Genomic DNA, 16,823 nt, shown 5'->3' with positions numbered 1-16,823 from the left:
TGGTGACTTTTACAATGTGACTTTAAACTGAAAGCACTGCTAGGTTGGTGGATTTCTCTTAATCGAGCTGATATAAACTGAATCCCTAAAATTAACCCAAAATCTTAGGACCCTACTTGAGCAGGGGGGCTGGACTAAATGATCTCCAGAGATCCCTTCCAACCTCAACCATTCTGCGTTCTGTGTTTACCACTGCACTGTTACAGGACTACCATGTATATAGAAAAATTTTGTACGCTGCTCTGCGGATAATATTTAGCCAACTTTTCATTAAGGTAAAAAAATGAACATACAAGCTACACAAATCATTATGGAAAAGGCAGGAAAATAAGTCTTTTACAGTTCCTACACTCTAAAAGCCAAACTATTTCTACTAACACAAGTTATTATGTTAAGAAAAGGAAAGCATTCAAGAAGAATTGACATGTAACTTGATGCCAAGAGAGAAAACACACAAAAGTTCCAGGARTAAAAAAAGTAATTCAAAGATTGACAAAAACAAGCCAAAATCTCTTGAAAAGAAATTCATTCCACATACAGGCTCAGGAGGGTTTTAGGCAATGCGTACTTTGCATCAGTTCGACACAGTATATACTCCTCTTGTTACTCCTCAAACATCTGCTCATGGTTTCTCTCTCATCTTTAACATATCCTTTCCATTCAACTGCTGTCAAACTTGCCAGCTTCCAGAATAAAAGACTGTGATGTTTATTTTCACACTAGTTATTCACAGCCAAGTGGGGTTTGGGGGCTAGGGGGTGGGGTTGAGAAAGATCTTACCAAAGTAAATGAAACTCTAAGAGATACAAGGTTTGCGGTGGAAAAATAATAAAAGCATTTAGTAGGTGGAGGTCTGCTGCTGCATTTGAGGAAATGATGTGGAGAGCTAGTCCCAGCAGGGACATGTTGTGGCTCCAGCAGGCTTCCGTTCAGCCCTGGGTCAATACCAACGATTTGCTGGGAAAAGCAGTCATCCTGGCTAAGAAATAATGGGGAAGATGAATGGACTAAGTCTCAAAGGCAGCCTCAGAAGTGTTTAACTCAGAGAGGCTGGCACACACAGAGAAACACACTGCTCAGCTTGTGGCAGCACCTAGCCGGCCGCTAAACAGGGCTGCAGATGCCACTGGGGCATGAGAAGCATTTGACCATCCTCTATGAGCACATCTTCCCTGACTCTCTGAAGGTCTTCAGAGAGGGCACGGAGAGCTGGTTCCTCAGATTAAATCACACAGTAGCCATTTAAACCATCACAGTCAGCCGCAAAGAGCTGATGTAAGCGATCTGTGGCTGATGAACATTACAGGAGACTAGATCTAACTTTTTCCCAAAGCCACAACAGGACAAAACAGTTTAAGTCACCCTCACATCAACACAGGTCTGCCCATCAGTGGTCAACCCACCTGCCTTATCAAATAATGCTGTTGCACAAAACGGCCAGAACTCAAGAAAAAAAATTATACATTAAAAAGTAGTGTTTAAAAGACAAACAAGAAAAATCCCCCACCATTTTGCACTGGAACTGATCTCATGCCATTTCAATTCCTTCTACAACACTGCAGGACCTTGTAAGAAAAAAAAAATGAGGGGGAGCATGAGGCTGCTAAAGCTGTCACTTGCTAATCAGAGATTAATCAATGGACACCAGCTCATACAGATTAATTCACAAATGTACTCTCTATCTCTAAAAAAACTAGCTAAACACACAAAACAATAAAATAAATATACTTAGTCATTGGTCCTGTCTCTTTCCTGCACAGTAAATTTGACAGCCAAATTAATAATCAATTAAAATCATATCACTACAACACTGCTTGCAAAACAGCTACTTGAGGGTATTTTTCTTCTGTAGAACTTAATAAATTGTAGATTTTCCATTTGAAACTAAGACGCTCGGCTTTAATTTTCATGCACCTATTAGAACCCGGATACACTCAAAAGCACTGGTTGTTTACGTAAGTGTCATGGTGGGGAAAGCATGATACAGTTCATTCAGCTAGACTGGAGAGGAAAGAACAGCATAATGTGTACAATATACTACTCTTATTCCCTACATTGCGAGAACATATTTTCATCAATATATTCTTTATGTGTTGGATGAAAATGCAGGATTTCAGACTTCACTAAAGCACATTCATCACATACTGAAGTGAGAGTCTGGAAAGTCTTGCCCTTATTTTTACTTCCAAAATTCAGGCTCTGAAGTTAACTTTGATTCATTAGCAATTATGCAAATAGACTAGCAATTTCRGAATCCATGTAAAAATGCTAGTATATAGATTAATTTATTTTAAATCCAACAAAGCTTTATTAATCTGCCTTTTTAAGAATCTGTGGGGGAGCCCTGTATGAAGACGTGAAGAAATATCAGCTTGCAAATGAACAGTAAGCTTTTTCAGTTACAGAAACAAACAAAAATCCTGAACAGGTTGTTCTTTTTAGTTAATAAAGAACCACTCCACACCTATTCCGAAGCCCTCACTTAAAAACAGTTTTCGCCCCCATTACTGGTATTTTAGCTTACGCCACAGTTAGAGAATGCAAGGTGCGTATCAAAGAATGGTAAAACCACAGAAAATGCAAAGTTTGAATTCCCAAGATGTCAGAAAAGGAGGGCTCAGAGTTTTGTGCCAAATTGTACTGTTAATGCACCAAATGAACTAATATTTGAAAAAGACACCGGAGCTAGATATGATGGATCATTTTTTATCCAKCTTACATTTTAAGAATTGGAGTTAAATAAATACCAATATGGCCAAGCTTCCTAACAAACCACTTGGAAGACGTTGTCTGCAAATGAGTCTTCAGCCACTGATCTTTTGTTTAATCTAGACTACACTGCCTCTCAGCAATTAAAAGCTACAGAAAATCTGTTATTCTTGCTTTTCTTGCTTTATGCTCCCCTACCCACCCTCCAAAAAAGCATCAAGAAGTGCCAAAATCACATACTTCATGCATACTGCACTATGTTTCTAAAAAAAAAAAAAAAAAAAAAAAGAAAAAAAAAAAAAAAAAAAAAAAAAAAAAAAAAAAAAAAAAAAAAAAAAAAAAAAAAAAAAATGAAGGGCTGGTCTTGTGTGCTCTAATCAAAATAAAATACCATAGTCTGAAGACCTTTAAATATTAAGAAAAAAAGTCATTTTAAAAATGATTTGTGTTTTAAAAGAGAGAAAATAATTTCTTGAAGGTAACTTGCCCCTATCTTTTTCAGTGAGTTTTAAGCAAGTGAAAAAATAAGGAAAACTATTACTGATCTCAACTTAAACTGTCCTTTTCTCATACTGTCAAGGACAGCTGTAAGTTTTTGACCTCAAGGCACTTAAAGTAAGGTATGAGAAGATGGCCTTTTAGCTGCTAAGTCTTAATACACAACACAATTACACAAAGCAAATATAAGTGAGCAAAATGATGCACCATTTTATTGTAAAAAATAGTAATACCTTCATCTTGTAAAACATTCTTGCCAGCTGGGTGATGGAAAGGAGATGATTCAGAGCTGTGTCCAGATTTTGAAGGAGAGGGAAATGGAGCGTGCCCCTGAACAAGAGGGGAAAAGACACCTCCTTTGTGCTGTTGTCCTTCTTCTTGGTTTTCAGTTAGGTTGTCAAATGAGAATGCTGCACTGCTAGCCACTGGGGAGAGGGAGGAAGCACCAGAATCTGATGCTGGTGAGGATGCTCTCACACATAAGGGCAGAGGTGATTTGGAAATGTGCATGGGACTACTGTAATTGTCTGACGGCTGTTGGTACAAGAGATTATAAAGCAGGTTATGCCATTTAGTAACCAGTCACAGCAAGGTTTATGTTGAATATGCAATCCTTTTCTTTATTACTTATCCTTACTATTTTTAAGAAATAATTCATGTTATTACCTTCTAATACCACACACATTTTTGCTTATATATTTTTTTCAGATGGAAGTTAGAATCAGACAGAACAATAAGTAAATATCGTATCAATTGTATTAGCAAATAGACAAATGCAGGCTTCAAGTTCCTTTCATCTCCTGCAAAAATAAAATGGCCCACTCTGCATCATAAAGCACACCTAAATCAGAAAGCCCACAATTCCTGTAAAAAAAAAAAAGAACAAAAAAACCCCAACAGATGTGCTGACTACAAGGAGAACAGACTCGGCATATCGCATTGCTCAAGGGCATTCACAGCACGCTGGCCACAGACGAGTAAAGAAAATACTGCCTGTGCTACACTGAAAGGACAAAGAAAGAATGAAACAACTTAGAGGGTAATGTAGCACTCCATGAGAAGTGTAAGAGAGAGTGAAGAGTCCTTCTCACCTTTCGTTCCAGGCTGTCTTCTCCATCAGTTGAACTGATACTGTCATAAAGCCTTGGTCTAGTAGGCCTTTGCCGTTTGTTCTTCACTGAAAGTTGGGCTCGAGTTTTCAGAGCTTTAGAGTCCAGTCTCTCTGTTTCTGGCACTGCTTCACTGAGATCTGTACGAAAACACAATTTAAAGCTATTTAACATGAGAATCTTTTGGACTTAAGGTACTGTTCCTGTGGTATTACCTGTTCCTACCTGTATTACCTGTACTCAGGTATTACATGCACTTTTTCATGTTTATTTGCACCTGTACCTTCAGAACTATTAAAGTGCACATGCAAAGAACCTAGTTATTTACATAAACAATTAGCAAGTTTATCTGTACAGACACAGCAACTGCATAAGGAAAAATTAATGATCAACTCCAAATATTTAAAAATTCAACAAATGACTCACATTGTAACATGAAGGATCGCACACATAAACAGACAAAAAGAGTATCTCCTGTTGTCAAATACAGGGTACTAGCCTGGAAACTAAGTCCCCTTTGACTCCCTTAGACCCCTTTCTATGTGCTCAATCTATAGAGGATTCTCCTCCACAATGGCATACAGAATAAGGAACAGATAAATAGCATAAAGTAAAGTAATCCTTATCTCAATGCTCTTTAAAAGACATCATCTAACATCTGGATGAATATACCAATTTAGACTAAGTGGGTCAATTTGCTTGTCCCCAAACTTTTAAGTCACCTGAAGAGGACAATTTGGATTGCCGTTTTTCTCCCCAAACTGCCCCACTAAGCATTTCTCCCACGGCTTCACCAGCTTTGCAAGATTCTTGTCAAGTTACAAAGGAGTATCTACAGCAGTGCTCAGGCTGCTCTACATTTTATCATACCCCCAATGGCTTAAAATTTTAAAGAACATTAACTTGTTCTCTCCTATACCAAGTGCATTTTATCCCCCCAAAGGACCTTGTGCAATATGTGCGCATTATAACCAAGGCAATGTCTGTAGTCAGTAGCACACAGAGTGATACAGAAAGTGTCTAAATAATCAGATTCGCAACTCAACTCCATTGCAATTAGACTGACCTGTGGGCAGCCTGTCATGGGATTATGAACAAGTGTTAAACTCATTCCTTCAGACTACAGTAGAACAGTCTGATCGCGCTATCGCATCACCCCTCTCATGAGGGGAAAGCAGAAAGGAATCCCAGGCCTCCCCTGGACACCACACGCAAAAGTGTACGGTAAGTGCTAGAACAGTGCAAGGTAAGAGGCAGGACTACATGGCTATATACAGGGAGGGATGGTGTGGGGACTCTCAATTTCAGCATTAGTGAGCTGTTGGATCAGTTCAAACTCTTGAAATCTCAGCCAAACATCGAGTTAGTCTGTCATGAAATAACTGAAGGGTAAGACATGGCTTCAAATTCATTTTTCTTACTGCAGATGGATGTTCTCTTCTYATTGTACCACAAGACTTCTAGTAACATGTTTTGCTTTCCTTCTTTGAGAGTTAAAGTCTATATACAGATGACAATACAAAATCATCAGCATTGTCTGACTTGTAATTACGCTCCCACTGGCAGTATTAAATAAGGTAACTGCACCTTGCAATATTTTCCACTGCTTACATTTATTCTTTCAAGTGCCTACTCTTCCACACATACCTTGCTTTCACAGCTCAAATTATGCAAAGTTTGGAYGCAGTACTGCAAGCACTCACTCACACAAGTGGTCATACTGGCCTTGTTGAAGCCAGGAGATTGTCAGGGCCGAGCGCTTGCTCCTCCCTCTCTGCAAGAGCTGGGCCGCCCACGTGCAATGGCAACTCAGTGCAGGTGCCTCATCTTGGGTGAGCCTACTGTCAAAAAAGCTGAAGAAGCACCAGTGGGAGTCTGCCTCTCCCCTTTCTTTCCAGATCAGCCTTTATGCTGCTCCGTGACACAAACGTACATCCAAAGCATCTCTCCTGGCATCTCCCAACCCACTGAGGAGCCTGGTAAATAGCTCACACAAAACTTCTAACAGGTTAAATTTTGTCACAGTGACAATTTAATTAGACTTTCTTTCCGCAGGCCTGGATACACTTCCCTCCGAAGGGCTTCTGTCTGAATTATTTCAGTATTTCTGTGGAGCAGGAAGCAGCTTGCCTGTTCCCCCACTCTTTTCCCATTATACACTAATAGATTTCAAAATCTCCCTCCGTGAGCTKATGCATTCCTGGGTATCCCAAGACACTCACAAGGCATAAGCATCAAAATAGCTCGATYGGGTATCTGCACAGAGGTAAGCAAATATTATCCAAGTCAGCAGCAACTCTGAACTGTTTAGATTTCCAGTCACTGAATGCTTCCAGCTTATGTATAAAGAGTTTGGTTCTCTACTTCAGACACACTGCCACGGTTCATAGCCACTGAAACAGAAAGCTATAGTGCACTTTTTCTATTTTTCTGGAATATAAAAATAAATYAAATACTTGTAATGGAAACAACTCACAGGCTTCTAGTACTCTAAGACAAAACRAAGACAGAATTGGTGGGCCTTAATGGTTTTGATTTTCTCTTTGTAACGTCCACTGATGTCACTGGAAGCCTGTCCACAGGAGGTTACGTTGCAACAGGACTGAGGAGCCATGTAGTCAGACACAATGTTAAACACGGCCAGATGCAGGGACAGCTACGCTCCTATATCAAGTCGCATCCACTAGTTATTCTCAAATCTATTGCCACGGAGGAATATAATAAACAACTCAGTTCACAGTGAGGCAAAAACCATATTTAGTATCATTTTAATTAACAGAGACATAAAAATATTTTACGTATCCTGATTTTTTTGTGAAGATACACACCTGCAAACTATAGAGTAAAAATTACAGGGTGTGGATCCACCCCACAAACCTAATACTGAGGCTCAACGAAAAGCATGCTACTCTCTTAGAATAAAAACTCAGAAAGAGACTGGAAGAGCTGCTTGTGTGACTGTCACAAAGACTGCACCGGACACGGCATGTCGTGGAGATCTGCTCACCATCCAGAGACATGGGGGGTTGCCCCCCTGCCCTTCACAGGCCCTTCTGTCAACATGCTCAGGCTGGTTACTAAATATATGTATTACTATACAAGGATAAGTCCTTTTCTTAAAAGGCTTACAGAAGAATGATGATAGAGAAATAAGCTCTTTCTCTGCATACCAAGTATCACTACATTACAGTCTGATACAGACTTCAGTGACTCTGATTTGGGATTTACTGGGGAWAGAATAGAGACAAAGTACACTCTATTTTTAGAGAGCTCTTTATTTTAAAAAGGGACTTTTCCCTTGCTGACAATGCAAGTTCAACCTGGAATCCAAGATTTAACTATGCTTTTTCCRCTTTCAAAATATTATTGATGATATATAGAAAAGCTATTCATTTTTCAACCAAATATTTGTGTTTAGGTGCTTAAACTTGAATAGTTAAATTCACAGATAATATATTTTAACTCTTCAGAAGTACTGAACACTGGGCTGCATTTTTCCAGTGGAATGTTTTCCCAATGAAAAAGCRAATTCTTTCAATATCAATTGAAAAAAATAATAATTTGAAAGTACTGTCACACTGATTTTTAACACTTCACAAAAAAAGTTCTTGAATTTTTTATATTTAGAAATTCTGTCCAAATTATTATATTAAAAAAAAAAAAAAAAAAAGTCAAATCAGAATGAAATATTGTGGTCTTATTTAAAGACAATGTTTCAGGGAATGCCAAAAGGGATATATGGTAAAGGCATGTCTTAAAATGAATTTCAGCTCCTTCTTCTCAGATATGTGTTAACATTGTTAAGACAGTAACTGTAAACAYCATTTTTGTCAGGTAGGTAAACAAAGCACACTTTCCTTTCCTGATGCAAATTACTGCAATCACTTCTATTAACAGTGTTGCTAAATTTTAAATACTTTTGTATCACTTATTGAGTCTCTAGGGCAGAAATGTAGACTTTCTTGTCACCATGAGTGCTTTTCTAAACTTCAGAGACTTAAGTAAATAAATACTTGCTAGAAAAAAACAGGTCTGTGCAGATTTGTGAAAACTAATTCCAGAGGTCTGCATATCACACAGCTACAGCTTCAGCAGGACAAGCTCTTTTCTATGTATGTACTATGTTAAAAAATGTAATTCATATTGATTTGTCTGCAGAGCAATATTCAGTTTGGCCCACATATGAAATAACTGTTAAAATATCAATTTTAATAAAACATCTCTGCCTGGTAGAAATCAATTTATCTGGTAATGTAATGCATACTGTTACACCAGAGAAATAAATAATATCATAGTTTATTTAAAATGAAGATCTGTATAGGAACAGTCTGGTGCTCCTTTGTCATAAGCCCAACACCTGACTTCACAGAATGTCACTAAATATACATTAAGATCRTAGGAGATCATAGGATGGTAAGGTTGGAAGGGACCTCTGGAGATCATCTAGTTCAACCCTCAGCATAGGCCACATGGGGATTGAGCCCGCGACCTTGGCATTAGCAGCACCACACTCTAACCAACTGAGCTAAACCTGACCCCCCCCCCCAAAGTAAGGCAATTAAGTATTGCCCCTGCCACAGACGATTTTGATCCAAGGCTGTGGACCTAAAATCAGCTTTGATTCTGCATATACTTCATCTCTGAGGAACCACTTGTGGTTACAYAGCTTAAAACTCTAACTAAAGGTATGAAATTTGTTAGCGTATTTTCACTGGCACAGCCTGGATAATGGAAATTACCCTTTCTGTAAACCAAGTAAAGGTTAGTTACTCTGCTGACAGGATCTATCCAAATATCACAAATTTTATTTTCACCTACTTATCCTATGGCACAGGAACTTATTTATATAATTTACCACTCCTTTATTTTGCTCTATTCTTCTTTGAAATAACAGTTCCTATCCAATTCCACTTCATTTTGCATATGAGTTTTCTTATTTATGCAATCATATAGATAAACWCTATTAACAAACTTTGGTTTTTAACCTCGCTGAATTTTAGATGAAAAACCTATGAAATTGTAGGGAAGGTATAAAACTACACCACGAAACGTGATTTTTCATAAATGTGAAGTAAACCACAGGACACAGCAGTTTAACTGACAGGCTAGTAGGAAAAAACAAAACAACCAACTTTATCTTAGCAATTACTATTTTCATTGCCATGATGCACCCACCAACAATGAAGATCTGTATTTAACATACTACTCACTATAAATTACCCCCAAAAGTTCACTAGAGAAATAAGTGACGTGGAGAAGAACAAAAGCATATAGCTTGAACAAAAAGTATTTACATTTCATGACGCTCTTCAAAGATACAAAACAGAACCAGGAAAACAGTAATTGAGACTTAAAAAGCATATCTCAAAAGTCTTCCAGTCGGTTGTACTTTACCATATTGGTTAATAGTGCGTTCAGATATGTCTATGTAATTTTAGAATTCAGTTGCCTATGCAGYTTCCTCTATTCACTTATGTAGTTCAGCCTTGTTATTTATTAGTAGTAGTAGTATGTAGAAAAATGGTAAGATACATATACTCATGCACAAATATGCACATGTGTACATACACAAACGTGTGTGCACACGCACGCACACACAGAGTCTTCTACAAAGGTACCTTGATAGGTCCACTGCAAATATATACAAATAACTTCTTTCTCTAAATATATCTAAGGGATCCATTCAAATGGGAGATTTAACATTGTTTTTCTCATTTTGGTAATTCTGTTCTTATTTGACCTTTGGTGGTTGGGCAATTAAGGATAGATGTAGGAATACATGAGAAAACAGAGTTTCCTCCTACTGCATTGAATTAAACTTAAATGTTGATAGCATCCCACTGAAAATTTATTTAAGCTTTAAGAAATCAGTAATGATCTTTGTTTTATAACAGGCACTAGTCACTTCCATTCTTTAAAGGATATATATTGCACAGCTGTTCTGGGACTCTATATTGTCCTTATTTGGTATACGATGAGTATAGCTCCCATAAGATAACGAGCTTTGGAAAAATAACAGTTATTCATCGTTTTCTTTAAATCCTAAATTATAACCATACTATTAACACACACATTAACAGGAGTTATAGGTYGATTCAAACAAACCTTGACTTAAGCCATCCAGACAGGACACTTGCTTTGTGTCTAGATTTTCCACTGGATCCCTTCTAGAAACTTCTCCAAAAGATGTCTGCCTTTCAAAAATGTTGTTGTTATTATTAACTTGGCTCCCATTTTGCTTCAACAGCCTGAAAACTTCTGCTTCCAAGTCTCGTATCTGAAAGAAATATAACTCATTATTACTCATAGCTTACACACAAACATCTATAAAATCTGCTTTTTTTTTTCCAGATTATCAGACAGAACTATCTCATTCTTCAAGCATTTGAGTAAATACTACTCACACGAGTTTGTAAGCCTTGAACTTCTGCCAGATGTGCCTTCTCCAAGTCTTCTATTTTCTTTCGTTCAGCTTCCTGGCGTTTGATGAAGTCAAGTTCTCTTAGGGGAAAAGACATATTTGCTGTCATCAAAACAATCAGATTCAAATAGAAAATAAAATGTTCTGACAACGTTATATCTAAAAATGTGCATCAGAAAATTATGTAGTTAACATATTTTACTACTAATCTGACAACGAGTATTAAACTGCAAATAAGACAAAAACCTAAACAATTATTTATTAGTCTAAATGAATGAGCTATATAATAATACGGGGAATTAAGCTGGAAAAGGTAAAAATCTCAGTTRTTCTAACTGATAATCAGAACAGTTAAACCAAATCAATTTTTTCATCATTTGTATTTACAATGGAAGCAACATTAGCTCAGTTCTGTTATGAGAAATGGGATGGAATCCCGTATTTTATAGGAATATGACTGCATGCTTTCACTGAAAGGGCATAATTTTCTAGTAAGCTATTAAAAAAAAATCTGCCGGGTGACTTTAGGAGCCTGAGGTAGTTAAAAATGATTGACTAGATCTTTTACTAATATAACTTAGAATACCAACAGAAAAATTATGCAGGCTCATTCTAGCAAGGGATTTGCCTTTTATTTTGAAAACCTAAGAGGTTTGTGATAAAAAGCACATAAAATGCCAGYTATTTCTGTAACAGTCATGAAATTCCAAGACGGGTAATGACATTTTGACTATCTAAAATCTTCATATCGTTTTCAATGGAACAGGATATTCACTTCTGCTTTCCAAGGTGTCACTTGACATTGCTATACGTTTTGAAGAAATGAGTTTTCTTCCTTAAATGACTGTATTTCAGTAGTACATGAAAAAAACACTACAAAAGAAACCTTGTGGAACTGAAGCTGTTATAGAAATGTAAGATGTTATTATTCTTGCTAGCCATCAGGGGGAGGGGACTACTTGAAACAGAAGGGGCCAGGCAATCATCAATTAACTCAACTTAGCTCAAACATTCTTGGCATCTAAGAAAAGATGAAAAATAAAATGTAGACGTGCAAGAGCACAATTTCTTTTTTATGTTACATTAATACACAGCAGGAGTGAATCCGGATGATACAACATCACTACAAATTGATGCTAACATTTCTAACCAAATGCTTTACTACAATTACTCTTGTTGTTCGCAATCACATTTACTGATCTAGTAAGTCTGAAATATTTCAGCCTGAAATACTTCAGATTACTTTTTCATTTAGTTATACTACTATTTTTCAACGTCTTTCAACCAGTACTTGAACAATGCTAACATTTTTCCGTAATAAAGAACCCAGGGGCTCTCACGATAAAAGCGAAAAGTATTGTTTACCTTACAGGCCTTTAACAGTGGGTTTCATATTTCAAAATACATCACACACATGTTTCCTATCTGGCCACTAATTCATTTGCTGAGCCTGGTGTAGCTGCTTACTTTTGCTGAAAATCCTTGATTAATTTCTTTGCCTTGTTATATTTCTTCTCCAGAGCCTGATACTGACTTTGCGTCTCCTTGAGGTGTTCATTCACAGTGTGACACAAGGTTTGCGCCTCAATCCAGTAACTCTCTAATTTCATCATCCTTTCCTTATTCTCCTCAATGTTTTGCTGGAGCTGCGTCTTCTCCACTTCCCACTTCACCTTCTCATTCTCAGCAGCCTGCAGCTGCACAGAATAGTAGAGATGCCAGTTAGTTAAGGGTGAAGTCAAACAGCATAAACAGTAAAAAAAATTAGTGAAATAGTAACTCCAAAATAATGTGTTAGTAATGAAAACAGGATTCCAAGACAAGTAGAACAGACTGATATATATGTTATTCTTCCTCAGAAAATGAGGCAGAACCTTTGCTCTGTGYTCCAGTGCAGCTTCTAAGCTTCTCAGGGATACACTAACAAGCTTTAAAAATTTATGTAGTGGACTACTGGGTTAATCAATCATCACTAGGAATATATTTTCCTCCATATATCTGGCCCAGGTGATAGAAAACATTCATACACTTCCATAAGCTGGAAGTTTGTTTTCCCAAACTAGAAATTATTTTGAACTCTTACAATGCCTATTTTTGTGTCATAATCTTTCTTAATCTGGAAAGCCAAACAAAAGAGGTTGGGAGAACAATGCAAAATTTAAYATCAAGTTGTAACCAAAAATAACTGTTTTTCATTCAAGCACAGAGAGCTTTACGTCCAATACTGCAAATATTCTGGAACTATCAGGAGGACAAAGAACTTGTTTTAAGTGTATTCCTTGTTTTACCTAAACATCCTTATCAAGTTGTAAGTAGCTGAAATTAAAAGAAAAATACACCCTTGCTGTTGTACATTTCTGCCTTTTCAGGTGCTGATTCTGCCGAACACTGCTTAACTTTACGACCAGTGTAGTTCCACTAATGGTTCTACTATTCCGCACCAATGAAGTCAATCGACCTTTTCCATAGGCCTTCAAAGTTGTCTGAATTTTACTGCGATTTTTGAACAACCCTTGCACCCACAAGTGCTGTGCTGAGGGAGCTGGCTGACGTTATTGCTGGGTTACTCTCCATCATCTTTAAAAAGTCATGGAGAACAGGAGAGGTGCCTGAAAACTGGAAGAAAGCCAGTGTCACTCCACTCTTCTAAAAGGGAAAGCAGAAGGACACAAGAAACTACAAGCCAGGCAGCCTCACCTCCGTCCCTGGAAAGGTGATGGAACAGTTTATCCTAAATGTCATTTCTAAGCACGTGGAAGAAATAAAAGGTGATCAGGAGTAGTCAACACGGATTCATCAAGGGGAAACCATGCTTAACCAATCAGCATTCTATGATGGCTGGATAGATGAAGAAAGAGCAGTGGATGTTGTCTACCTTGATTTCAGCAAGGCTTTTGACACTGTCTCCCACAGGTAAGCTCAGGAAGCATAGGTTAGATGAATGGACAGTGAGGTAGACTGAGAACTGGCTGAAAGGCAGAGCCCAGGGGGTTGTTATCAGCAAGGCAGAACTTAGTTGGAGGCCTGTAGCTAGCAGTATCCCCCAGAGGTCAGTACTGGGTCTGAACCAGCCTTGCTCAACTTACTCATCAATGACCTGGATGAAGGGACAGAGTGCCTCCTCAGCAGGTTTGCTGACTGTACCAAACTGGGAGGAGTGGCTGATACATGAGAGGCTGTGCAGTCATTTAGAGAGACTTGACAAGCTGGAGGGTTGGGCAGAGAGGAAACTCATTAAGCTCAACAAGGGCAAGTGCAGGGTCTTGTACCTAGGGAGAAATAACTCCATGCATCAGTACAGGCTGAGGGTAGGCCTGTTGGAAAGCAGCCCTGCAGAGAAGGACTTGGGAGTCCTGGTGGGCAACAAGTTGATCGTGAACCAGCAGTGTGCCCTTGTGGCCAAGAAGGCCAATGGTATCCTGGGCTGCAATAGGAGGAGTGCTGCCAGCAGGTCGAGGGAGGTGATCCTSCCYCTCTACTCAGACCTGGTGAGGCCACATCTGGAGTACTGTGTCCAATTCTGGGTTCCCCAGTACGAGAGACATGAAACTACTGGAGAGAGCACAGTGTAGGCCTACACAGATCATTAGGGGCCTGGAGCACCTGCCCTATGAGGAAAGGCTGTGAGAGCTGGGCCTCTTTAGCCTGGAGAAGAGAAGACTGTGGGGGGATCTTATCAGTGTCTACAAATATCTTGAGGGAGGCTGTGAACAGGATGGGGTTGGACATTTTTCCAGTGGTGCCCAGCGATAGGACAAGAGACAATGGTCACAAACTCAAACACAGGAAGTTCCACCTGAATATGAAGAAAAAGTTCTTTACAGTGAGAGTGATAGAGCACTGGAACAGGTTGCCCAGAGAGATTGTGGAGCATCCTTCTCTGGAGATATTCAGACCCCATCTGGACGTGATTCTGTCTAACATGCTATAAGTGAAGATGCAGGGGGGTTGGACTAGATGATCTCCAGAGGTCCCTTCCAACCTCAACCGTTCTGTGATTCTCAGCTCCTTTGTTGGTTCTTCACGTTTCCCAACTGAAGCCACCTGCAGGTTTCACTGTTTGGCTGCATATAATGCATATTTTAGTTCTCAGAATTTACAAATGGCAACCATCCATGTTTACTTAGCAACACTATCTAACTTGCTCTAGACCAGTTCTGCTGGTATCATGAATGATGCATGTGCAAAAACAGTAACTCGTTTGCAATTTTGGTTGTAATTTACCTACACTAGCCACATTTTCTTTGGCTCTATTCAAAACACCAGGCAAAGAACTCCAACACAGAGAGGTACAATAACCCTAATCTTGCAAACGGATTTACACATCTGAATGTTTACACCCACACATCATTGCCATGAAGTCAATGGGGACTGGTACAACCCCAATGGATTAACCATGCAGCTCCGACTGTTAGACTGGAACTGGAAACTAGAATGGAGAAAAGACTTCTGACTTTATAAGTTAAAACAGTACAAGAGAAATTGTCATTACAGAAAATAGTTGCATTATGAATTTCTTTTTAACARTAATTTATATGGATTTGATAAACACTAGACAAAATATATGGTGAGTGTAAATGGTTGCTAGAAAGAAGTAATCATCTAAACTCTTTTCTGAAGTTAAAATTTGTCCATCTTCCTTTTATTTCCTTCTGTAAATTGCTCAAAGAGAAGGATGTTATTAGAAAACCTAATATTACTGAACAACTGAATTATCAGCTGAACCTCCCATAAAGGTTATCCTACTATAAAAAAGTACAATTTCTTTTTATTGCTATAGCAAATTCAATCTAATATCTAGCATCCAATTTTGAGATAATGTTTTCCATTAAACTGGTAAGCTTTTTCCTTTCTAGAGTATCTTTTAAAGAGAACAGAAACAATTGGAACAGTTTTTCTTTTCCTGTAAAGAGAAAGTAATTTCTATTAAATATCTTTATATAAATCAGTTCTTAAAAAGAGAAAAATGCCTGGAAAAGCAAAATAACATAAACAGGATGCTTTAATATCACTATCAATTAGAAAACTATTCATATAGATGCAAATAATCAATCAAAATATAATTTTAAAAACTCAAAAAAGACATTAGAATCGTAAAACTAGAAATCTGCCATTTGGTTATTATACTGTCATTTAAAACGTATGTTTGATTGAAGCTATACAAGTTGGCAGCTTCTCTTAGTAGCAGCAATTAAGATTTTATTGAAATTTGAATAGAGGATATATAACAAGGCAATTTAGCTGAGCCACTGTGTTTCTTAAACAATCTTTAATAAGGATGTTGACTTCTCCACCCACATAAAGATCTGATTTTGTATGAGGGAGAGAAGAAAAAAAACAGTGTGTATTAACTGCATATTGATCCTTACCTTTGTCTTCAGCTTCTGAATTTCAGCTTCTGTAACTGCATGTTTGATTTGCAACTAAAATCGAAAATATAAAATAAACAAGTGAAGTCACAGGGAGTACTCCAGTATTTTTAAAGCCTGTGCTGCAAGTTGAATACCTTATTACATAGCAGAAGGCCTTGAAGAGTGCTGCAGTGCAGTAGATTGTAAATTAAAATGTCTAGCTTGCAAAATGACTCAGTCTGTGCAACCTAATTAAAGATAGGATGCCGCCCAACCACTCATAATTTCAAATCAGAACATCCAATCTGTTTAGCAAAACCAAATGCCTTACGCTTAAAAAGATGCTATACTGCTGGGCTTTGCTCTCCTCTGATRTGAATATGAAATACGCCCCAGTGCTGTTATAAAGTCCCACTGCATTGATTAAAGCAGGCATGTTACAAAAGAGCAAATACAGAAATAAGTGATTTAACAACTCAAGAAGTCAGAAAAACCTTGAACAAAAGATTCCACGCATTTATTGCATGCAAGATGAATGTTAAAACTGATGCTATCCTTATCAATCATTAGCTTGAATTATTCTATTCAAGATAGCTAATCTCAAGTGAGGAACTGGGAAACTAAAAAACAGGAAACAGATTTCAAGCACACAAAATGATTGCAAGTAGATTTAAAGGTGATGCATTGTGCTAGAAGTTATATTTACATTACCAAGCACTGTGTGACAGTAAGAGT

At 37.9% G+C, this 16,823-nt stretch overlaps 1 protein-coding gene across 3 annotated transcripts in view; it reads right to left on the bottom strand.

The window, feature by feature from the left end:
* Positions 1–16,823, bottom strand: part of PPP1R9A (protein phosphatase 1 regulatory subunit 9A) — a 149,520-nt gene that overhangs the window by 18,663 nt on the left and 114,034 nt on the right. Inside the window, exons 7-12 of one of the 3 annotated variants that reach the window (XM_085310522.1) lie at positions 16,107–16,160; positions 12,205–12,434; positions 10,721–10,817; positions 10,422–10,593; positions 4,299–4,456; positions 3,441–3,741 (exon numbers count right to left, since the gene is read on the bottom strand). In XM_085310522.1, coding sequence (XP_085166648.1) covers positions 3,441–3,741; positions 4,299–4,456; positions 10,422–10,593; positions 10,721–10,817; positions 12,205–12,434; positions 16,107–16,160 — 1,012 coding nt within the window. The remainder of the gene's footprint in view (positions 1–3,440; positions 3,742–4,298; positions 4,457–10,421; positions 10,594–10,720; positions 10,818–12,204; positions 12,435–16,106; positions 16,161–16,823) is intronic. The other 2 variants (XM_085310523.1, XM_085310524.1) reach the window with 2 other exon arrangements.

Source organism: Rhea americana, unplaced genomic scaffold (assembly GCF_003343005.1).
Source record: "Rhea americana isolate MKP2758 unplaced genomic scaffold, rheAme1 scaffold_32, whole genome shotgun sequence".
NCBI classification, from domain to species: domain Eukaryota; kingdom Metazoa; phylum Chordata; class Aves; order Rheiformes; family Rheidae; genus Rhea; species Rhea americana.
Note: the sequence above shows the minus strand (reverse complement) of the source record. Positions and strands in the feature narration are given on the sequence as shown.